The sequence below is a fragment of the Balaenoptera musculus genome, chromosome 5 (assembly GCF_009873245.2).
Source record: "Balaenoptera musculus isolate JJ_BM4_2016_0621 chromosome 5, mBalMus1.pri.v3, whole genome shotgun sequence".
NCBI classification, from domain to species: domain Eukaryota; kingdom Metazoa; phylum Chordata; class Mammalia; order Artiodactyla; family Balaenopteridae; genus Balaenoptera; species Balaenoptera musculus.
Genome location: NC_045789.1, coordinates 3,460,937 through 3,486,932, shown reverse-complemented (window position 1 = coordinate 3,486,932; position 25,996 = coordinate 3,460,937). Strand labels below are relative to the sequence as shown.

Below are 25,996 nucleotides of genomic sequence, written 5' to 3'. Positions count from 1 at the left end.
AAAATGAAAAATTTAAAACTAAAGTCCATCTTTATTACACTGAAGAGCCCAGGAAGCTGACTGAAAATATGCCTCTTACTCTTTATTTAACATGACCTGGTGACACCCGCACGGTGCGTGTTAACTTCATTGTAGGAAAGAGAATGCAAGTTCAGAGAGGTTCATTTGCACATGGGCACATCAAATTGGTCTGAAGAATAAAAATGAATCGGTTCCAGCTGTTTGAAATTTACATTTTATCCTGACTTCTAGCATCTGATAGAGTCCATGCCATGCCAAGAGAGACACACACAGCATTACCGTTATGTCAGGGGAAAAAAAGACGAGACAACAAAAGCAGTGTGGGCCATGCTTACCAGGAGTAGCACTGAAGTCTAAAATGCGATGATGGGACTGCAGCAAGTCAGGATTACTGGATGACAAGGTTCCACTGACGGGCAGCGCGGTCGGGATATGCTTGGCCTGCCTTAATCCGACTATGCTGTCATCCTGAGACTGACCAATCCCGATGTCGCTGAACCAACAGGAAAGGTAGAAAACAGACGATCGGCAAGTTAGAAAGTTAGGACTCATCAACAGATAGTGCGCACAGACAATAAATAAACCATATTTCAGAAAACCCGCCGTTAACGTACAACTATCATTAATAAAGTCGGTTGGAAATTGCAAAAGCAACTCCTGCTTAAGTGTATCCAACTCATGTTCTTAAGTGCATAGCATGTTTCTCTAAAACCTTTGCCTTTTTAGCTTAAGACAAATCATAACAAATAGTAGTAGTTTCTCAGTACAGACATATATTCAAGAAAAGATAAGCCCTAGTTAGTCATGGAAATAGAGTTAAGAAAAAGCACATTTTTAAAAAAGCATTTAGTCACTCAAATGATGACTTTTGCCTCAGAACGGTAAGTTGTTTTATAATCTTAAAGAAATGAAGAAATTGAGTAAAAAATGAATAGAGAAAAAAAAATCCAAACTGTCCCAACTTCATTCTCCAGTGTTTCAGAGAAATAAATGAGATCACAATGGAGTCAAATGTAAAGAAAGCTTGACACAGACATTATTTCCTAATTATACAGAGCATAAAAAAGCAGTGGTGCGTGGTGACATTTCTTGGCATCAAAAAAGAGGCAACGGAAATCCAATGACTCACTTTCACTCTGAACTCTCTGCTCAAAATTTCTAGTTCTACGTTTAAGCTCCCAGAGAAATACTACTTACTATGGATAGCTACAAACTCATTTCCATTTATAAAAGCCTGGGGACATCTCTTGAAACATGATTTAATAATACATAACATTATTTCTAGATTTGAAGGGCCAACTGTTTCCAAAACAAAACATCAGAATAAAACAATAAGCACAAACAAGCACAAAATAAGTAGAACACAAGCAAATGGTTATAGCTCTGACCAATTTCTATAAATACCTTGAAACAAGGAGAAAGAAGATCGTACTAAGGTTGGGATACAAACCAAGGTGCCATAAAATTAAGACACTTAGCATCAATTAGGCTTTCAGACATGACAGCTTGATCAAAATAACTACCATTTTTAATGGCTGTGCAAAGAAAAAAAAAATCTAGCAACATTCTTCCTCTTTATTTGGGAGGGAAATGGAAATTACAGAGGCAAATAAGCAAGTACAAGACCAAAGGTGATTTTAGTGTAAATTCTTCAAACTTCATAGGTAAATATGATCCAGTGAGCCCACTCCTGGGCATATATCTGGAGAAAACACTAATTTGAAAAGATACATGCACCCCAATGTTCACAGCAGCACTATTTACAATAGCCAGATGTGGAAGCAACCTAAGTGTCCATCAACAGATGAATGGATAAAGAAGATGTGGTACATATATACAATGGAATACTGGCTCAGCTATAAAAAGGAATGAAATAATGCCATTTGCATCATCATGGATGGACCTAGAGATTACCATACTAAGTGAAGTCAGACAGAGAACAACAAATATCTATGATATCGCTTACATGTGGAATATTAAAAAATGGTACAAATGAACTTATTTACAAAACAGAAATAGACTCACAGACATAGAAAACAAACTTACGGTTACCAAAGGGGAAGGTGGGGAGGGATACACATTAGGAGTTTGGGATTAACATACACACACTACTATATATAAAATAGATAACCAACAAGGCTGCTTAGCCTGGGGAACTATACTCAATATCTCGTAATAACCTATATGGGAAAAGAATCTACAAAGTATGTATATACAAAACTGAGTCACTTTGCTGTACACCTGAAAGTAACGCAACATTGTAAATTGACTCTATTGCGATAAAAGTTAAAAAAAAGATTCAAAGGTAAGTCCACAACAAAATTAAATTTCCACTGAAGTGCATAGAGGCATGTATATACAGACCAAAAGGATTCATGTTCTATGCAACATTAAAACCTTCACATTATTAGTGGAATTTTATTTTTCAACCATATAAACCAGGCTTTACTGCCAAAAATATTACATGTCATACGTACATGAGACAACTGCTATGGACTCAGACCAAAGACAGAGCCAACTGGGCCTTTGCTGGTACAGACGCTCTCAATACTGGTACACTCCAGGCATCCCCCAACGAGCAGCCTTCTTCAGAGCTGTTTCTCTGCAACGTTTCAATACCAAGCGTGATGATCTAATGCTCTACTATCAGCTGTATCTCTGCCGTCCACAGATGCAGGGTTACTCTTGGACTGAAACTACTTTGTATTAAAGGCTTAGTTCAGAAAGGTCCACCTCTGAGCACATTCTCTTGTTGCTGGACCTCTAGAACTCTCTCATTGCTACTGAGAGTTTTTGACCTTGGTTAACTTTATACGTAGTCTGTTGGTTTATTCTCTCTTTCCTCAGGGTTCTGCAGTCTTTCTCCACTTACCCGACAAACAGACCTGAGCTTTACCAGCCTCCTGCCCACCCACCCCATACTCACATCACTCTACTGGGCCTATCCTTGTCAGGCTGCCACCATACAACATCTTAGCTTCTGTGATACTGATAATGTTTGAGAGAGAAAAAAAAAAACAGTATATCTGGAAGATTCATCTGGGACTTCTCTGATGGTCCAGTGGTTAAGAATCCACCTTCCAATGCAGGGGATGTGGGTTCGATCCCTGGTAGGGGAACTAAGATCCCACGTGCCGCGGGGCAACTAAACCTGCACGCCACAACTAGAGAGAAGCCCGTGTGCCACAACTACTGAGCCCGCGTGCTCTAGAGCCTGCGCACCGCAACTACTGAGCCTGCATGCCACAACTGAGCCTGCGCACCACAACTACTGAGCCTGCGTGCCACAACCAGAGAGCCCGCGTGCCACAACTAAAGAGAAGCCCGCAACGAAGAGCCCACATGCCGCAATGAAGACCGGCGCAGCCAAAAAATAAAAAACAAATTTAAAAATTAAAAAATATAAAGTACTAGAAGATTTATCTGCTTGACTACTTTGGTAGCTTTGTCAAAAAAAAAAATCTTTCTAAACATACGCTTATTTCTAGGAGAGAAAAGTTTTAGTAGTAACTAGTATTAAATAAAGTCTATCATACCAATATAATAGATCCTACAGTTTACTGAGCCTTCTTTTAAATATAACTATTCTTTTTATTTCATTTCAATTATATTACATATATGGATTATTTCAAATAATTTTCATAATAATATTTAATATTTCATAAATATTTCATAATAAGATTTAAATGAGTCATATATGTTCTTCAATGCAAATTATTTAAGATGTTTCCTCAGTGCTTTAAAAATCATCACGTCTAATTATTATCCTTTTTTCTTTTCCCTTTTCTAGCTTTTGAATATCTTTCTAAATACACAGAATAACATTATACATAGTGTTCTCATCCTGTGTCCTTCGCCAACACCCTGTACTGGGGATGGATTACCGCCCAGCTCTTACATGTCACGTTTCTATTAATACTCGGCAGGGTCACGCTGACTTGTGTTAGATTGTTTTAAAGGTTCATATTTAACTCATGGTCAACTGACTCTAAGATTTTTTTTTGTTATTGTTCTGCTAATAATGCTACATTGAAGTAACTGAAGTTAACTTCTCTTATCTACTTAAAAATGAGTTTTTCATCAAGAAGGGTCACTTAAAAAATCGATTCCTATTTTCTGTAATGCCAGCAGGCCTAATCCACTGTCTCTTAGAAACTTACTTGGTATAAACATACTCTCGAGTCTATAAATATAGCCATTTTACTCACTGCTTATCCTCAGGACTCTGCTGTAGCAGTCTTTTCTAGCTGATATGAAACCACCAATCATTATAGTTTAATGGGGAAAACACAAGTTTGACACTCGACCCATTAACAGCATATCCTAGACCATCTCTCTCTAATCTTTGGATGAAAATTTTATCTGAAGTGGAATTAAAAAAAAGAAATGCCCGATACACTCCTGAATGCTTATATGTACTGCTCCTCTGTAGGACCCATTAGATTATCAAAGAAAGAAAATAACCTTTATGTTTTCAAGTTATCTCTTACACCTCTGTAGTTTGAGGAATCAATAATAAATGAATTTGGGGCACCCGTGTAATTTAATACTTTAAAGAATTTTGATGGTAACTGGGTTTTATAGAACACCCACAGACCCAGAAGGAGCTGAAATGAAGACAAAAGCAAGCAGACAAGCAAAGCTAAAAAAGTGCGACACCTGCAACTTTGTCTGGTTTGAGCTCCTGGCGTAAGTAAACAGCTAAGAAGAGATTCAAGAATACACCTGACATTCTGACTGCAGAGCCCACTGGGAGGAAGGAAAGGAGTTCTGTGCTTGGTTGGTCATGTCTTGGCAACAGTTAAATAACTGAAAACAGGAGAGAGAGGAAACAAGAGAATGGCAAGCGTGAACGGAAGCAACTGGGAGCAGCAATGACTTGGTTGGCAAACAGCAGATGCTGATGGCGGAGAAGACACCCAGAAACAAAGAAACAGGAGCAGAAGTGACGCCACACCATGGGGGAGACAGGAGCAAACACACATTCTTGCCTTTTGAAAGTCCAAATGAGAAACAAAATATTTCAATGGAGATCGGAGTGGGCAAGTAAGTGGCAAAAATGGGATTAAAACAAACTTAATTGTTCAATATTGCTTCTAAGAGAGCTCAGCCATAAAAGCTTGAAAACATTTTTTACACTCATGTGCAAACACTAGTTACATCACTACCTTTGCATGTCATTTTAACACAATAATATAATGCACAGAAAACTTATACACTTACTTATATGGTTTTTGTGGCAAGATACTAATCCGAGTCTTGTCCAGTATCTTTTTTAGCTTGTTCCTTCCCCCAACAGTGTTGGCTTTACTTTTCTTATTTACTTTTTCAAGTCCTATCACCTGTTCTACGTCTACAGCGAGATCTGGAATGGAGTAGCGACTGGCCTTTTTGATGTCTCCAATTTTAGGGAGGTGAGGAGCACCATTTCTCTTCTCTTCTGACAATCTTGTTAGAAGTTCTTTAAATACTAAAAAGGAAACAAACACCGCAAAATGCCCATTGTAAGAAATCTGAACAATTCAAAGGCAACTGTAGGACTTGGAAATAGATAATAAGTACAGACTTCGGCTATCAAAATGGTAATCTTGTAGAAAAACAATACTCCAATGAACAAATGACACCAAGAATCTGTTTTTGTATGTTTTCTGTCACTTCTACTCAGATTAAGTTAAAATAATACACTCTTTAAATGTATAGATGTTTAAAATATTTATCAATATAAACATCGATAAAAATGGTCCTCAATCAAAACCCAGATTTTGATTCAGATCTAATTATACACTTACATAATTAATTCTCTATCTATGCATTTTACTATAAATTTTCATTTCTTATGATGTTTGAATTATAAACATGACTTTTTTCATGATTAAGACCTAAATGCTAAAAAAAAAAAGACCAAAAAAAAAGGAGAAAAATGCAAGTATGCAAAAATGTAAAACACTTACCAAATAAATTGGTTTTCACAGTGATAGATAAGTGTGTGTTATTTCTAAGAATTTCCATGGCTTTTGACAGCTGAATATTTTCAAAGTTTTGACCATTTACTTCTAATATCTAAAAATAAAGTTATAAAATTAATTTCAGTTTCCCAATTGACTGAAGGAGAAAAAGACACCAGTATTTACCCTTATGTTTGCATTTAGAAATACCATACCTGGTCCCCTCGTTTCAAGCCTGCCTCGGTTGCTTTGCTACCTGAATCTACACTGTCAACAAAGATTCCAAATCCTTTCTCTGAGCCTCCAAGTAAGATGAAAGGCAAGGGAGCTTCTCGGGATGGTTTTGTGAGTGTCATCAATCTTCTTTTTGCTTTAGCAGCACAAGCAATATTTAACAGCCTTAGATGTCCACCCATTTTCTACAAGAGTTCAAAAAGAGTGGTTTCAAAGATGGGCTGAATAAAATGAACTTAAAGCTGATGGTTTATTTTTAAAAAGTCACAAGTATTACCTCTCTTTCCAGATTATTTTCAAATTCTTCTAGAAATCGAGTCATCGCAGGATCCCCTTCAAAGTCATTGAAGTGATTATTCACCCACAATAATACTACCCGTGTAACCTGCAAAATCAATCATTTTTAATAGGTTTTCTTCTTTCCAGTGCTAAAAATTTACGATTAAAGTCATTTCAAAAAAGTTATCCAAGAAACAATTTACCTAATAACAATGAACAAGAAAAGTAACAACAAAACTCTCAGATTTCATTCATAAGAGGATGACCTTCTGAAAATATATATTAATACTTTGAATGTGAACTTTACGCTGTTTGGCCGAGAAGGGTTTTGAAACTGTGAAGGATGGTAACTAAGTTTTATCTTGCTTCATCTCAAAATGTATTTGAAATAGGTCACAACAAAAACTATAATAAAATCAAAATAAACTAATACAAAAGAAGACAGAAACTTTTAACATCTACAATTGTGCAGGAAAAATGAGTAGCCTTTTCTTACCCTGCACACATGTTTTCACTGAGCTTTATACAGAACAATACACACACTCACAGCTATGGAATATTAGCTTTGTACCAGCAAGAACTGTGTGACCTTCGTTAGACTATAAGTTCCATGAGGACGACAACTTTATCTGTTATGTTCTAAGGGCATCCTTAATATTTATAACAACATCTAATTCTCAGTAAAATTTTACTATATGAAGTGAGTATAACTGCAACTTTAAATATAAAAGTACCTGTTTTATTTTATATGAGCTTAATGTTCTAAATCTTGAATAACAAGATCAAAGAAATTTTCCATAGCATTGTTTTCAAGCATTAACTAACCTCTTAAAGTGGGAAAATTAAGCATGCTATTCTAGCAGTAAAGAAACAGAGTAGACGGTACACAGTTAATCTTCAAACTGCAGTTAAAATACTGTTTATAGTCAGTACGCTGTGACAAATTATAGTATATAACCTGACTAATCACTCAGGAGTCAACTCTTGATATTTATATTAATTTTTTGTCATTTATTTCCACTAATGACCATTTTTCAAGTTTAGGAAACCCAGATGATCATCTCCCCTGAAACTATATCCTTAACACCTGACGTTTTCATAAAATTAAAATTTTGTAGCTGACAAGCCCACTTTAAAGTCTACTAGCCATATTCCAGGTTAGAAAAACGAGATTCATAAATCATAAATTGAATACTACAGACTACCACCACAATACCTTTAAGATGCACTAAGAGACTGCTGAGAGCCAGGCACTACACAGTTATTCATCTTCACAGCAACCCCAAAAGGAGGCTGATTACTGTTTTACAAGTAAAGGGATGAGTAGCAAGAGGATGAGATGACACAGAATGTAAACGCAGAGGCAATACTAAGGCTAAGGACCTCGGCTGAGGTCTTCTATGCCTGTGACCCTCAGATTATGAAATGAAGAGCATTACTGTCCAAACGACTGCTCTAGGGCCACGGGCGAGTCAGCGGCAGGGCCAGCGCTGGAGCTGGAGGCCTTTTGCTGCTAGCCCCCAGTTCTGGATTTGTACGCCCTGCCTCGCCCAAGTCGGCCTCATGGAAACCAGGCCGCCACGTGGAAGGAGAGATGAGTACAGGCCATGAGTAGCTCTCAAACCTCACAAGACTAGGTACTTTATCACCCACTCTGGCCTTGAGAAAGAGCTTGACTCAAGAGCTGCTGAGGAGGGTTTGTTCAGAATTACATGACTGGGGCCTACCTGCCCGCGATGGTTCTGAGGGGATGCTTCTCGGGTACCAAGTGAAAAACTGTAACTCTTATGTGGTGTACACTGGCCATCCACTGAACCAGAGGATGCAGATTCCCACGGAACCCAGGTGACTGGGGGCTGTGTTTTAACAGAATTTGCAACAGAACTAAAGTTTAAACATTTGCTGGGGGGAAGGGAATCCAGATGGCGGAGGAGAAGGACATGGAACTCACCTCCTCCCACAAATACATCAAAAATACATCCACATAGGGAACGATTCTCACAGAATACCTGCTGAAACATTTGCTGGCCTATGTATTGGCCTTTGCGTTAAAAAGAAAAAAATTTCTAGGGACTTCCCTGGCGGTCCAGTGGTTAAGACTCTGCACTTCCAATGCAGGGTGCGTGGGTTTGATCCCTGGTCGGGGAACTGAGATCCCACATGCCACATGGCGTGGCCCAATAAATAAATAAACAAACAAATAAATAAATTGCAAGCCCAAGAGGCAAGGCTTTAAAACAAAAAAAAATTCTAGGGCAGAACTTAGAAATCTATAACAAGAAGTAGTATGTGTATCACCTTTTTTTTTTTTTTTTTTTTTTTGGCTTAAGAAGTACATTCTCTTATTCCATCAAAATATTTTGAACATAGTGGCATGACAAGTACACATTAAAGTCTCTTTAACTTTGTATCTGAATGTTTCATAGTTGAAAGGAAACTAAAACGCAACTTCCAACCTTATCCCTGAGGCTCGGGTCATTAAACCACTCCAACAACTTTTTGCCCACTTCCATCGGGCTGCAGAGGAAAGTCCTATAGGTCAACAGGAAGTCCTCTATGAACGTCGGATCCACCACCGAATGCTCTTCCACCAAATGCATCGTTAATCTCTCTGAGGTGCCCTGCAACAAATCAAAGGCGTCATCCGCATCCCGCGTGAAAGGCATCTACATGGTACCTTGATTTCAAACCTTCAGCCTGAGATGAACTGGGCAGTAACATACGCAATAATGAATAACACTGCTGTTCTTCAGGAAACATGAAGATTTTTTACAATTGACAACATTTAAGAGAAGCTACGCCTAAAAATGGAGTGGGGGCATCTTACACCGTGCTAACGGGTACTACCTAAACCCTCCTGCCACGGGGCAGAGGCGTGTTTGTCTCACCTTGATGACGATGTGTCCCTTCCTTGTTCCCGTTCGATCGAGCTCTCGGTGTTCCTTCACCATGACGATCTCTCCTTCCTCTTCAACTTTTTGCATGTTCTTTTCTACTTGGTTGAGGATACGGCAGTAATCTTGCTGGGCTATGCAGACAAACTGGAATAAAATGTAAGTCACATGCTAATGATAAAGTGCTTGCGAGAGACCGAGTAGCAGTGCTAATGATTCAGTGTTTTAATTATTTAACACTGACATTTTCCCATGTCTCTCCCATACTTTCTAAATGAGGGCAGTAATGAACCTTAATCGGACTTCTCTACTTTTTAATGTATTTCCTCCTTGGTCAAGAAAAGTTTCATTTTTAGAATATTTATATGTAGTTTATATTAAAAATCCTAACAATGAAAAATATCAGAAGATAAAATTAGAATAGTTCTTTCTCACCACTCCCACCCCCCAACCTGTGACACCTAGAAAATTCCGGGGGAGGAGAGCGGACTCTCAGGATAGATATTAAAAAGAAAAAAAAAAAAAGACTGGCTACATCTACATGTATAACTGAATCACTTTGCTGGACACGGAAACTAACACAACGTTGTAAATCAACTATACTCCAATAAAAATTAAAAAAAAAGAGCACACACAACTGTGGGCAGAGCAGCAAAAAAGCTTTCAAGAGTCTATACAATACATGGTCGTTTAAGTATCTGTTAGAATTATGGCCCTAACAGAAAGGAAGAATATGAAAAGAATTCAGAATAGAATGACGTAATAATGGATTGTAATCCACTCCATCAGAGCAGCTGCTGGGTGGTCTTTCTAGTTTAAGAATTGTAATGTGCAACCTGAATCCAGGGGACTGAGCTAAGTGACCACGACTTTTTTTAGATTGTGATTTTTTGCTATACTGTCAGTGGGCAGGTACAAACCTGGGACTCTCTGGTGCTTCGGAAATCCTAGCGTGCTAATAAAATCACCATAAAATTGCTTTTCAGAAGAAATTCTCTTACCTGCCCCAACCCTTCCTCCCTGTGGCTTCTAGGCTCAGGTGAACTGATTCAAGCCCCAGCTTTACTACCTCTCACTGTGGGGTCCTGGGACAACCACTCGGTGGGCCTCATTTTACCATATGAAAAGGGGAGAGGACCCTAAGAGCACCAGCCTCACAGGATCCTTGTGGAGGCTGAGTGAGATAATCCAGGTAAAACTCCTGAACTGTGCGAGATACACAGTACACGCTCAATAAATTTTATTTATTATTTAAAAAATAGATATTAAAACATAATTATCATTTAGTGGGTTTTAAAAATTTGAAAAGATTTTGAGAGCAGCAATTTAAAAATAAAGATGATCTTAATAAAAGATATCAAAATTCAAAGATACCCAAGCAGTAGATATAACAAATTTGCTAATTATATTGATAAAAGAAATCATTTTAGAAAGTCTGTTCAAAAAAGGTCCACAAAAGAAGCCACATATTTGTTAAGCTCAAATCATTATTCCTCATAACTGGGATGAAGGTTAATCCTTGCTCTTTTAAAGAAAAAGTTAACAAAAATATACACATCAAGCAATTACTCCTTCATGACCCCAAAGATAAAAAATTTCAGGGCTCAGGGCAAACCATTTAATTACATTTCTTAAGTAGTTTTAAAGAAAGTTAAGAATGAATTCTAGAAATCATTTATTACACAAATCAGCCAGAGGCCAGTGAGGAGGCAACAGTAGATTCGTAAATAAAAATTACCGTCTTCTCTGAATTTTGAATAATTTATTCTTATTTTAAAAATCTGTTAGGAATGAAGAAAGGATGGACATTTCTTTTTCTCCTTTAAGGTGAAAAGATGAAAAGAGGGAATGGTTAAGTTATAATGTACGTAAGATAAAAGATGCTACAGGCATCTAAAATCATATTTTCATAGGATGTTTAGACTTCTGGCTCAATATTCATGATAATACATTAATTTTTTTAAAAAAATTTAAAACCAAATATTGTAATAATGATTTTAATGACAATGATGACATTATTATTATCATCATGATATTGCAGTAGCTTTACAGGAACTTTCTCACTTTATCCTCCCAACCAGCCCATGAGGAAGGTACTACTATTATCCCCACTGTACAGATGAGGAAACAGCTGTGCCTTCAGGGTGCTAATGTAACCGATGTCTCATAAGTACATGCTTGCTAATTTAAAAAAATTATACATGCATATCGAAATCTTGGCATAACAAAAGGCTAATAATTATTATTTCTGAGCAATGCAATTTACAAGTGACTTTCATTGTTTAATATACTTTTCTATATTTTCCATACTTTCTGCATCATCAGTAAAGCTTTTTTACAGAAGTAGCAGCAGCAGTTCAGTGAGTCAAGAAAGAGCATTCTATGATATTAAGTTTCTTCCATCAAGTTGATTGATATCATCTCACTAATTTTTCTATTAAGAGTTTAGAATCAAAAAGTTAAAATTCAAAAAGCACAGGCTTTTGTTGTAAGCAATTATGGACAGTTTAATAAATTTTTTTAAATGCCAAAAAAACCCCTACAGACTCATATCCTTAACACTGACCACAGGTGTGTGTATGTTTAAAATCTGTGGTCCTTAGTTTCTTGCCTCAAAAATATTTTTAATTTTTTTCTTTTTACAGGGTAGCAAAATTGTTCCCCAGGTCTCCAAATAATTTTAGGTGTTCTTTCTTATACTCATTTTTAGAGAACATAATTATATCATTTATCTCCTAAAAAAGAAATATATCCCTGAGTTAAAACAAGTAAGTAGAGAGATAAAAAGAAAATGCTTTCTGAAGAGAAATGTACTAAAATTAATTTTCTTGACTAAGGACTTAAAGAAATTAGAATAAGTTTGATTTGAAATTCTTAGTGTCTAGACAAGACATCTTTGGCATTTCTTCTGCAGCAAACTGAAATACCATCGAAAAAGGAAAAAAAAAAAAGGACTCCCAAACTGAATTTCTAATATGGCCATACAGAACTGATACCTCAAGAGAAATAAATTTTACAAGCAAACATTTATTTTTTATTAGCAAATTTATTTTTGCTTTAAGAAGTTTTTAGGTATAACATGAAATTTATAGGTAAAATACAATTTTTAATTGGTATGATGAAACCAGTTGAAAATCTGTGAGTTCTACACGTAATTGTCTTAGTGAGGTTTTATACTTTCAGACAGGTGTTCACGGGTGCAAGTCCTCTATGATCTTGGCACTCTGATGTGAAATAAAAATTCAAGCAAGATTTCATCTATGAAAGGGCAATGATTTCATTTCATTTCATTTATTACGTCACAGGATAATTTTCTTTTGGGCACATGACCTCACAACTTTTATTTAGTAAAAATATTAAAAATGATAAAAGAATGAAGTAAAGTTAAACTTCTATCGACATATAAAACAGTCAGCTTTCACTATATCCATGCAATTGCTTTCTCCTCCAAAACTACTGCTAAAATTCAAAGCATCACTAGCTCTCGGTCTCAAGAAAACACGAGTCTAATAGATTTACCTTAAGAGGTTAGATCTGTTTAAACTGGTACTTTGCACCTGCAAGGGAGTTCATACCTAATTGTTCACACAGGCATCCAAGTGTTCCCTTCCCGCTGAAGGGTGCAGGGCAGGACGAGGCCATGCCTGGGTGTCACTGGCAGGCCCTAGATGTAGGTGGTGGAGAGAGGAAGGGGAGACAGAAGTAGAAGAGCGGGAAAGGAAAAGAGGGGCAGGAAGAGGGAAAAAGAAAAGGAAAAGGCATGGATGGGGAATGGAAAACCATGACCAATCACCTGGTACCAAAGGACATCTATGCCTGGCCCTGCCTTTGTCTTTCAAACCCAACAGGGGACAAGAATGGGAAGAGGAGGGGACTTCCCTGGCAGTCCAGTGATTAAGACTCCGTGCTTCCACTGCAGGGGGCGCAGGTTCAATCCCTGGTTGGGGAACTAAGATCCCACATGCCGAGTGGTGTGCCCAAAAAAAAAGAGAGAAAAAGAAAAAGAAAAAGAGAATGGGAAGAGAGGCACACAGAAGGGAGCAGGGCAAAGCACGGCGCTGAGCATTGAGCACATCACGGGACCCAAACAGACAGAAATAAATGCCAAACTGAATCCACTCATGCTGCGTCCTCAGGCTGAACTTGGGCTCGACTCTATACCACACTGACCCAAGATGTATTTTGGGAACCCACTGAACTGTAAGGAAATAAGGGCCAAACCTAGCCAAGGTTGCTTCCTCTTGGTAAAGGGAACACCACTTGCGTTCACTTCATTCAGTAGCCTTTGATTGCCTACAATGTGCTCGGTACAATGACACCCTCGTGGAGACCACTTTATGGACAAAAATGTGATTCTCACTGTTTAGTTCTCCCAACAAGAGGAGGACGTGGCACGGGCACGTTGACAAATAAATGACATTTTAACAGAAATACGCTAAAATGATATAATTTAATGCAAATAAGCGTTTGCATTAAAATATCTAAATTCATTCTCCATGCCTGTTCTAATATGGAGGGAGGGAACTTCCGCAGGGCCTGAGATGGGTGGGAATCACAAGGGTGATTCTTGAACCCGATTTCACGTTCCTTTTACAGCGTGTGGAGAGGCCTGCAGGGTGAGAAAGACTTTGTCTGGCAGACACTGTGCCCTTGACCCTCTTTGTACATCCGGGAGTCTCGTATCAGGAACTATAGGAGCCTAATACTACCTCAATCAGAGTTTTCGTTTTCAATAAGAGTTTTCTCTTGGCGTCTATCTTGATGACTATCACTCTGGATTTCCCGCTGATTCCTCATCCAGTAGAGAGATGAACTCTCTTCCTTACATCTACCTCCTCTTCCTTTCCCAGGACTCCCGGATAAATATTTAATGTTACCTGCTACATCTGACATTACTTCAGCACTCTTGGAATATTAAGTCATAATATTTTTATTAATTATTCTGAAACATTTCTATGCCTCCTATATCACTTCAGTCCCAAGATTACAAAATTTCTAACAAAAGGGGTTGGCCAATTATGAGGTGCTAACGTAGTAGCTGAATTCTCAGAAATAAAATAGCTTTTACTCGCCCTTTAAGGACAGAGACGGACCCAGATGATCTAGTGATCCTGACTTGCAGAAGGGCCCAGGGAGAGACTGAGAAGCAATAATAGGACAGAGAAACCTTGAACAATTTTCCAGTTCGTTTTGACTCAGTTTGGCTTTATTTTTTTGGGAATATAATTCTAAAGCTGAAATATCACATATGACCCCTTTTAAATACACATTTGGAGGCCAAATATAGACTTTGAGATTTATGTACCATTCTGTTTTCCTCTATTTTGCCAAATAATTGAGAGCTGACTATATTAAGAAAGCTCTTCTGGCATTACATATTCAAAAACTGAATTTATAGCCTTTTTTTTTTCCTCTCTACCGTGCTCACTGGAGGAATTATTTAGCAAAATTATTCTCTAAGTAAGATGATTTTATTTATAGCCATGGTCATTTTTCTTTTTAGTAAGTAAAACGCTTGAAATGAAAATTTAAATGAGCACTATTTTATATTTATCAGACATTATAAAAATTCAATGATGTTCTTTTAGCATAAACTATATTCAGATGTATTTTAGACTGTAGACTAATAAATACAAGGAGCACTTAACATTAATTAGTCTAAGTCAACTCTTTTGGTTTATTTATATTAAAATATTTTATCTTTCAAGGACAATTTTTTAAGACATAAATTATAAATACTTAATAATGATAAAAGCATCTTAAATTTTTTTTTACACTAATATAGAGGTTACCTATTAGATCGATCTAATTAAATTTCACATTTGGTCTCAACATTCTCTCTAGACTTTTATTAAATGCTTTTAAATAATGAATATTAACATAATGTCAATACTGACATTGTTCTTTTTATTAGCAATCATTTCTTTACTATCAAATGTTTCTACTGATTCATACCATGATTAATTTTCATGACTTCTAAAATCAATTCCATATCTTGCCATGTATTTAAATAAAAATACTGTGTAACTGTATCATAGCATCTTTACTAACCTACATATAATTTCTTTTCATGATGGGCATTTTACTTCCATATTTTTTGTTGACTAGATTATCAATTATTATTGATGGAAATTTAAAAATACCATATTTATAGAACACTTGTTTTTTAATAGAACACATTTACAGAATGCCTAGCTCTGTGGAGTCCAAGTAACTTGACGGGAGATTTGTTCTTAATTTCCTGGAATGTGATAACACTAAAAGTCATAGTTCTACTTTAAAATCTTCTTTATAAATCTAAAAGATGACCTGTTTATACGGGCTGAAAAATCTTACCTCAACCGCATACGTAAGTGCTCTTTGTATTAAGCATGGAGTAATGACAGTTTATACCTGGCAGTCATCCACTTTTGTCCTCATCACTCCTTTCATGTATTCCTTGTCCATAGTAGGAGAGACACCGAAACTATTTCCCATACATAGTATTTCTGCTTTTCCATCTGGGTAAGTCACTTCCACAGAACCATTCAGAATCACTGACCAGGAGTCCAGCTAGTTCCAAAAAATGAAGACAAAGCAGAAAATAACATCATGATCGTGAAGCTGTAAGTGCTGGAACGGTCCCTAAAAATGATTTAGATCTTTTACTTTTTAAAGAGGGAACAAATAACCCAAGTATGGCTGACCGTTCACCAAGTTCACAGAACAAGAACTAAAGCACAGCCATGGACCCGCGGGTTTCCAGGTGCCTGCACGGCACTCCGCTCTCCTAATGACTCTGGCTATTCCTCTCTTAAACGACACTGGGGAAAAAAATGTCTTCTGTTCCCCAAGACACGTAAACAAGATAAAATGATCACCACAGCCTTGATAAGAATAGCATTTTGTTCTGACAAGAGGCATAATACTATGAATGTTTAAGTTGCAAAATCTGAAAAGTTAAAATGTCAAAAATGTTTCTACCAGTATCATCTGGAATACTGCAAATAATAGAAAATAAAATAATGAACTTGGAAGACTCTGACACAACGAGTGCATCATAATTCCCGAATGATTCAAACTTATTGTTGCCCATGGTTTGTAAGGAGGAAGGAAGGAGAATGGGGGTTTTGTTCGTTTGCTGCATCGAGCGAGGCTCACATAGAGACGTTCTAAGTGGCAGAAATATTTCCTAACCTCTTCACCGTTGTTTAACACGATGGTCCCGGCTCTTTCCACCACCGCAAACACCATCACAGCACAGAGCTCCCGCCTCACCGACATCGTCATGTTGGCAAAAGCCGGCAGCTGGTGCATGAATTCAAGGAGTTGTTCTGAAAAGCAGAGGGCGTGTGAAAAAATGACAACTATTTCCCAAAACAAGCATTCAGAAAGAATGCTCTACGGCTCTTTCTTTTTAAATGCCCTACGATTCTGCCTGTGGAACAGTACAAAGACTTTAAATTATCTTCAGCACACGTTGAATTTCTTGCAGGTATATGAAGAATTCTGTCACTGTGGAAATGGTGACATTTCCTTGTTGATTCAGGAGCAACAGGACACAGTGCAATTCAAATTCCAGTGGGAACGAAGAAATTAATAAACTTCAAATGGGGAACTTCTATTGAAAATGAGCTGTGATCTTACTAAGGCTTATTAAGGGATGAAATGATAAGCTGAAATGAAACAGAGCTCTGAGAATTCTCCAGAAAGTCAGTAGGTCCATTCCGGTGCCTCTGGGGCGAGCAGATGCCCAAAACACACAGCAGAAACAACCACCTTCACTCTAAAGATACTCCAGGATTTAGAAACCAGGGAATATTTTCTGTGGGTCAGACAAATCCATAAAAAGTAATCCATTGACCAAAGTTTACAACATTATATGATGAAGGCGAATGAAAATGGATATATTATTTCTGATCCCACAGATCGACGAACACAAAGTTTGCTCACTCTTCCTATTGGCAATGCTGTAGACAAACAGCTTCTTCTTGGTAAGAACTCCTTACTAAGTTCTTTCCTCACTCCTCACCATGGCTGTATGAGATGCGTGGTTTCTTTTTCATTTCACAAGGAGGAAACCGCGCAGCTCAAAGGCATATAATTAGGAAGTGGCAGTGACACGATTCAGGACTGTGTGTCTCCATGCTCAGGCTGGACATCACAGGTGGTGATAAAGACCACAGGGCGTGTGTCAGCACGTGAACAGTTACTAGCTGAATTACTTTGGGGAAGTTGATTCATTTCCTTAAGGCGTGTTTCTCTCATTTAGAAAAGAATAAGATAATACCCACCTTCACTAGACAGTTCTGAGGATCAAAAGGAATGAAGATGTTAAAGTCCTTAGCAGAGAGTAGATATGCAATACATGAGAACTGCTGTTATTGTCATTATTATTATATTCATGGTATCGTTCAAACTTTTGGCTGAGTAAAAATTCTACTACATTTTTCTTGTCCACACATAATGATACTGTCCCTAAGCTCATTCCTTCTGTCTATTAGGATTTAGTGACAAGTTTTATGCTGTTGGATATAGTTTGTTAATTGCAAAAACAATGTATAATATAAAGATATATTCTGTGAAAACATTACTTTTCCACAAGGTCAGACTAGGTGGTGTTTTCTGGTCCAGCTTGGTAACGTCTGCTCTGCTTAGACCCTACGTCATCCCCCCTGTACAAGACTTTTCATTACGGGGGTGGCTCTGGTAATCAGAAAGAATAACAGCGATACGTGGTACCCAGGGATTCTGTCCAACAAGACAGCGTTCTTCAACTTGACCCAGACTGATGTGTCAGGACAGCAATTTACTGTTGCAACCAGCATTTTTAAAAAAGAAGGAGCGAGAGTATCAAAGTACATCAGTTACAGAAAGAATAAGTTCTGTTGAGTGAAACTTTCATTTCTGGAATGAGTAGATGTGTTTGTGTCCTGTCATAAAATATGTTTATACCTGAGGGCAGCTATAAGGCGATTCTGAATGGCACTGCAAGAGATGACCCACACCTACTATCTGCGGGAGGTGGGACTCATTGTTTTACAAATGCACTGGCTTTTTGACATGAAACATAAAAGCAAATGAACAGATCGTGGTCCTCTGGCCAGCACGTCCTCATTAGTTCTGCTGTTACCTGCCTCTGTTTTCTTCAGCTATCACACCACACCCCTCACTGTAAGGTATTAAAATACTAGCTATAGGTATTAGAACACACATTTCATTTTGTTCCTCTCCTAGTAAGAGCTAAATTTCCTTGGACAAGCAGAGATGCATGCTCTTAAGAAAAATATGAGACCAGAAATTAACTGTCAGAAATGTTGTAAATTTAACATGTTTAGACAGTAATAAAAGTCAAATTACCACCACACATGATAGGAGAATATGAAGCATATGAATATGAAGTATAAAACGTATTCACTAATACTTGCAGCAATGATTTGAAGTGCTTGCGTGGACATTTGTCTTGCTTTCTGGCAGTTTACTACTCCATTAGTGGGTCATGAAATCAATTTGTGATATATGAGTAGTGATTAACATTAAAAGATACAACAGAATAGAAAATATCTGTGTATCACATACAAGGATAAATAATAAAGGAGACAGAGAAGATATAATAATAGTAAATGTATATAATTCTCCAGGCTCAGTTGAAAAATTAAAAATAAATAAACACTTAACCAGACAACATCCAAGTATTTTTAAAACTCTCAAAGACTCAATAATGGTATCACTGGTTTTGTGATAGCTTCTATTCTATCATGTATTACACTGGAGGACTACAGCAATTAAAAAAATAAAGAATTTATATCACCAATCTTTAAAAAAATAATAAATATAAAATGGAAGCATTTGACTACAGGAGCTCAACATAAACCCTGATGATGCCCCAGGAAGCATACAGAGTTACAGGGATTATGTTAGCCAAGAATTCAGAGCGTGGAATGAGTATTGAGATAGTTCCCAGGACGTATGGAGAGAAGCAGCGTGGAAGGGAGAAACAGGACAGCTTTATTCTACATGGCTTGGAAGAATCTGTCTGAATGATACATTAATGTGATCTATCTTACTTTGTTAGGAAAGAAATGTTCCTGTTTACGAAAAATATTAGTAGACATTCAAAAAAACTTTTTTCTAGTCAATGTAACACAAAGAAAAGCTAAATAATCAACTTACAGACACCAGAAGCTTTAGTCAATTCAGAAAATTCTTATCTTATTGCTTTGGTTTAATTTTATATAAGAAATAATTAATATTAAGATTTTTTAAAAAAACCTGTGGATTTGTATGTGTGTGTGGTATACCAAGTGGGGAAGAAAAAAGGAATTCTTTGAAAGGGATCAAAGAAGTTCTCTACCTTAATGTGTCAAGGCCTCAAAACCAAAAATATTAAATTTGGAACCATTCAATAATTGAGTACCTATAGAGTTATGAGTTGAAGAGCAAAAATCAATAATGTCCCTTTCTCCAAAGTACTGAAACAAAGGTATACCCAAAAATCTGTGGGAACCCAAAGGGAAATTTTTTAATTCCTGCAGTTTTAAAAATATGATTAAATATTAGCAATTTTTAAAAATTAATTTATTTATTTTTGGCTGCATTGGGTCTTCATTGCTGCACACAGGCTTTCTCTAGTTGCAGCGAGTGGGGACTACTCTTCATTGCAGTGCGCGGGCTTCTCATTGTGATGGCTTCTCTTGTTGCGGAGCACGGGCTCTAGGCGCGTGGCCTTCCGTAGTTGTGGCATGCAGGCTCAGTAGTTGTGGCTTGGGGGCTCTACAGTGCGGGCTCAGTAGTTGTGGCGCACGGGCTTAGTTGCTCCGTGGCATGTGGGATCTTCCTGGACCAGGGCTCGAACCCTGCATTGGCAGGCAGATTCTTAACCACTGCGCCACCAGGGAAGCCCTAGGCCTTATCTTTAATGATAATGATTTACTATTTTAAATAAAAATATATTTGATAGGAGCAAGCGTCTGAGTTATCACTGTTTACAAGTGTATTGGTATTCAACTACAAGTAATTCATCCAGAGATTATATCAACAAGCACATTAAAAAAAAAAAAAAAGTGTGGTGTTCATTTGTAGGAATCAGCATAGCTCTTGCTTTCTAGAAATCCAGAGAGAGAAAACTTCTCAGATATGAAGTGAAAGTCTTAAATTTCCAAGAATAACATGCTACATGTATTTGAATAATCATAATTTTCTTCCATAACTATACTAACATGAGCATATTCAAAAAAGGATAACCTCCATGTCAATCTGTTCATAAGCAATGTTCAATCTAATTTTTTAAAAACCCTATGAGCAAGGATTCTTAAGATGGCAAACCGAACACACTTCCAATTTCATTCTCTCTTTAAAACTACAATAAAGAGATTTTGAAAAAGAAGTAGGATCTAGAAATCAAACGTATGGTTACCAAAGGGGAAACGTGGGAGGGAGGGATAAATTGGGAGATTGGGATTGACACACACACACTACTGTATATAAAATAGATAACTAATAAGGCCCTGCTGTATAGCACAGGGAACTCTATTCAGTACTCTGTGATGGCCTATATGGGAAAAGAATCTGAAAAAGAATGAACATATGTATATGTGTAACTGATTCACTTTGCTGTACACCTGAAACTAACACAACGTTGCGTAAGTCAACTATACTCCAATAAAAATTTTTTTAAAAAAGAAAAAGAAGGGGCTTCCCTGGTGGCGCAGTGGTTGAGAATCTGCCTGCCAATGCAGGGGACACGGGTTCGAGCCCTGGTCTGGGAAGATCCCACGTGCCGCGGAGCAGCTGGGCCCGTGAGCCACAATTGCTGAGCCTGCGCGTCTGGAGCCCGTGCTCCGCAACAAGAGAGGCCGCGATAGTGAGAGGCCCGCACACCGCGATGAAGAGTGGCTCCCGCTTGCCACAACTAGAGAAAGCCCTCGCACAGAAACGAAGACCCAACACAGCCATAAATAAATAAACCCAAAAAGTTAAAAAAAAAAAAAAAAAAAAAAGAAGCGGGCAAGGACAAAGAGAGTAAGAGTAGAATAAATTTTGGACAATGGAAATCAGATGAACGTGTGGTGTCAGTCTCGAGGAAGCTAAACCCTATGTCTTCAGGGATGAAACAGGACCACTTCACCGCATGCTGCAGAAGCCTCGGAAGACCTGTGACTACGCGTACCTTAGGACCGGGGAGTGGACCAGGTGGAGACGGGAGTGGGCTAACCTAAGGAGGAACAGGGATGGGCATGTGAGAAGCAGCTACGTCCTTTCCTCCAACAGAAATCTAGAGGTTACTGCCCCCGGAAGGGTGACGGCAGAGGCACTTCTGTGCTGGGGGTGCAGGCACGGCTGGCTTCCCACCACCTCCTTCAGGTCTGAACTTCTAAAAGGGCGTTGACAGTCCTTCCTTCCTGAAACAGCCCCCTGTTCGGTGCACTCCCCGAAGTATCTTCCCCACTTTATTCATCAGACCCCAGCAGGACCAGGGCTCCCTGTTTTGCTCCCACTGGTCTGCCAGGACCTAGGAAACCCTCAGTCCTCCATACAAGGCCTCAGTCACATCCCCCGATGACCGAAGGCTCACTCCACGTAGCAGTCATCTCTAAATAGCTAGCAATTCCTATCAATGGCTTTAGTTACATTTTAGATACCTAATCCAAGGTTCTGGTTTTCCATCTTTAATTCCCTAGCATATGTGCAGAGCTTAAACGGTACAAGGTTCTCCTCATACATAATGTTGGCTCCCTCAAAACACAAGCAATGAGCCACTCACATATGATGATGCCCATACTGTCCTGTATCTAATCCCACTAGACCCAGTTCCTTGAACTTCTTTCAAATACATATTGGCCCCAAAAGAGCTGGGGGTGTGGAAGAGCAGATAATCAGGCTCAGGCACCGGTGGTTACAGAGTCCAGACCTACGGGACAGAGATGCTCTCAGAGGAAGCTGACCTCACTCCCCCCAGCATCTAAGGAAGAAGCAGGGCCCAGAAGGCATGCATGAACGCTACAGCACCATTACACAATCAACTCTTGCTCCGAGGGCAAAGCTGGGTAAAGGCAACCCCGAGGAAGGAGAAAGCGGACACAAAGCCACTTCGACTCTTAACCTTAGGGCGCACTTAAAGCCTCAACCCCCAGGTTCACGCGGGGCTCACTTGACATTCTGCTCTCTTCTTCCCCTGCGCCTCACTTCCTACGGAACCAGAGAAGAAGAAAAGTCATTTACACGACAGTTCTACCAACTACCACCCGACTGGTGTTCACACAAAGAAAAACTCGAGCTTACTAGAAATAGTGCGCGCAAGAAGATTAATAGAAGTAATAATGTTTGGAGGACTATATTTATTTTTTTGTCCGAGAGTAAGCTAAGAAACGGCTCACGTGGAAGGGTTTCAGTAGGAACTTTTATTAGTTGTAGTCTCCTGAAGCTACGGCCTGAGTAAGATTAGTTGTTTCAAAGATGTTTTCAACAACAAATGCCAAGGGACAGTGATACGTTCATGACCTTTTAGAGCCTACCATTCTTGGGCTCCACTGTATTCCACAGTCTTACCTCTAAGTTCTTTAAATTGCTATGAGATTCGTTTTCTGGCCCAGACTCACCGATGTCGTCGTCCGTCCTGTCAATGGGGTCCTTCTCCAGGCAGTCCCGCACGACGTCCCTGCTCATGAGGGGGTCCGAGGCGCGCTCAATGTCCTCTTCGTCCTCGTCGTCCTCCGAGTCCACTGCCGTCTCCGGTAACCCACTCAGGTCCATCTCACCAGCCTCACTTTCCGTGGCCTTAAAACAGACCCGAAATAAACAGATAGATGGGCAGACAGACAGACAGACAAACGTTCTTAAGTAAATCTTTTGGGCCCAAAAGAAATAAAAACAAGTCTAGTTCGAAATATTAAATTTTTTCTCATATCAACTTTTCATAACTAAGTTACATGTATTCAATATTAACAAACAGTCATGCACGAGGCACTACAGAAAAGAATTACTTCAACAAAATATGAGTGATTTTTATCACTGTTGGAATTTTTGGTTAGGATTAATGACTATCAATAATTTTGATTACCTGTCAGATGGCATTTGAAACACAGTAGAATAAGAAAAAGACAGTATCTGTTTTCACTCCATTTTTCAAAGAGAATGGCTTAAGCTAAGAGCTTAAGGGTGACAATTAATTCTGAACAATTCCTTCCCCCAAAGAATAGGTGTGGATTTATTAATGCCAAGAAGACTGAACCACATCTCTCTCATTAGACAGTCTTTGTGAAAAAGTGAATCCCAAATCAAAGGTAACCTGATAAATACGCAAACAAAACATTAATAATTACTTTGATTACCCCAGTGTCCACTCTCCAACTACAAATCACCAAAGGTGTGAAAGACCCTACGTGCCTGTAGGTGACACAGTCTTTCTTCCCATTCCTCAACACCGTTGACTGCAGCACTAACCAAATTTCAAGTAATCAAGATCAAGAGAGTCAGCTCTACCCACCACCAGAGCCTCCCATCAAGCCTCTTAGATAGCCTCAACCACCAGAGGGCAGACAACAGAAGCAAGAAAAACTACGATCCTGCAGCCTGTGGACCAAAAACCACAGTTACAGAAAGATAGAGAAGATGAAAAGGCAGAGGGCTATGCACCAGATGAAGGAACAAGAAAAAACCCCAGAAAAACAACTAAATGAAGTGGAGATAGGCAACCTTCCAGAAAAAGAATTCAGAATAATGATAGTGAAGATGATCCAGGACCTCGGAATAAGAATGGAGGCAAAGATTGAGAAGATGCAAGAAATGATTAACAAAGACCTAGAAGAATTAAAGAACAAACAAACAGAGATCACCAATACAATAACTGAAATGAAAACTACACTAGAAGGAATCAATAGCAGAATAACTGAGGCAGAAGAACGGATAAGTGACCTGGAAGACAGAATGGTGGAATTCACTGCTGCAGAACAGACTAAAGAAAAAAGAATGAAAAGAAATGAAGACAGCCTAAGAGACCTCTGGGACAACATTAAACGCAACAACATTCGCATTATAGGGGTCCCAGAAGGAGAAGAGAGAGAGAAAGGACCAGAGAAAATATTTGAAGAGATTATAGTCGAAAACTTCCCTAACATGGGAAAGGAAATAGCCACCCAAGTCCAGGAAGCGCAGAGAGTCCCATACAGAATAAACCCAAGGAGAAACACGCCGAGACACATAGTAATCAAAGTGGAAAAAATTAAAGACAAAGAAAAATTATTGAAAGCAGCAAGGGAAAAACGACAAATAACATACAAGGGAACTCCCATAAGGTTAACAGCTGATTTCTCAGCAGAAACTCTGCAAGCCAGAAGGGAGTGGCATGATATACTTAAAGTGATGAAAGGGAAGAACCTACAACCAAGATTACTCTACCCGGCAAGGATCTCATTTAGATTTGATGGAGAAATCAAAAGCTTTGCAGACAAGCAAAAGCTAAGAGAATTCAGCACCACCAAACCAGCTCTACAACAAATGCTAAAGGAACTTCTCTAAGTGGGAAACACAAGAGAAGAAAAGGACCTACAAAGACAAACCCAAAACAATTAAGAAAATGGTCATAGGAACATACATATCGGTAATTACCTTAAACGTGAATGGATTAAATGCCCCAACCAAAAGACATAGACTGGCTGAATGGATACAAAAACAAGACCCATATATATGCTGTCTACAAGAGACCCACTTTAGACCTAGGGACACATACAGACTGAAAGTGAGGGGATGGAAAAAGATATTCCATGCAAATGGAAATCAAAAGAAAGCTGGAGTAGCTATACTCATATCAGATAAAATAGACTTTAAAATAAAGAATGTTACAAGAGACAAGGAAGGACACTACATAATGATCCAGGGATCAATCCAAGAAGAAGATATAACAATTATAAATATATATGCACCCAACATAGGAGCACCTCAATACATAAGGCAACTGCTAACAGCTATAAAAGAGGAAATCGACAGTAACACAATAATAGTGGGGGACTTTAACACCTCACTTACACCAATGGACAGATCATCCAAAATGAAAATAAATAAGGAAACAGAAGCTTTAAATGACACAATAGACCAGATAGATTTAATTGATATATATAGGACATTCCATCCAAAAACAGCAGATTACACGTTCTTCTCAAGTGCGCACGGAACACTCTCCAGGATAGATCACATCTTGGGTCACAAATCAAGCCTCAGTAAATTTAAGAAAATTGAAATCATATCAAGCATCTTTTCTGACCACAACGCTATGAGATTAGAAATGAATTACAGGGAAAAAAACGTAAAAAGGACAAACACATGGAGGCTAAACAATACGTTACTAAATAACCAAGAGATCACTGAAGAAATCAAAGAGGAAATCAAAAAATACCTAGAGACAAATGACAATGAAAACACGACGACCCAAAACCTATGGGATGCAGCAAAAGCGGTTCTAAGAGGGAAGTTTATAGCTATACAAGCCTACCTAAAGAAACAAGAAAAATCTCAAGTAAACAATCTAACCTTATACCTAAAGAAACTAGAGAAAGAAGAACAAACAAAACCCAAAGTTAGCAGAAGGAAAGAAATCATAAAGATCAGAGCAGAAATAAATGAAATAGAAACAAAGAAAACAATAGCAAA

General features: G+C 38.3%; 1 protein-coding gene across 13 annotated transcripts in view; it reads right to left on the bottom strand.

The window, feature by feature from the left end:
* The window catches only part of RAPGEF2 (Rap guanine nucleotide exchange factor 2), a 258,452-nt gene that overhangs the window by 22,258 nt on the left and 210,198 nt on the right, over positions 1 to 25,996 (bottom strand). For all 13 annotated transcript variants that reach the window (XM_036853002.1, XM_036853003.1, XM_036852999.1 and 10 more), the window contains 10 exons: positions 22,951 to 23,128; positions 16,550 to 16,686; positions 15,767 to 15,925; positions 9,368 to 9,520; positions 8,936 to 9,100; positions 6,478 to 6,585; positions 6,182 to 6,385; positions 5,973 to 6,081; positions 5,245 to 5,491; positions 357 to 514 (listed from right to left, as the gene is read on the bottom strand). In XM_036853002.1, the coding sequence (XP_036708897.1) occupies positions 357 to 514; positions 5,245 to 5,491; positions 5,973 to 6,081; positions 6,182 to 6,385; positions 6,478 to 6,585; positions 8,936 to 9,100; positions 9,368 to 9,520; positions 15,767 to 15,925; positions 16,550 to 16,686; positions 22,951 to 23,128 (1,618 nt within the window). The remainder of the gene's footprint in view (positions 1 to 356; positions 515 to 5,244; positions 5,492 to 5,972; positions 6,082 to 6,181; positions 6,386 to 6,477; positions 6,586 to 8,935; positions 9,101 to 9,367; positions 9,521 to 15,766; positions 15,926 to 16,549; positions 16,687 to 22,950; positions 23,129 to 25,996) is intronic.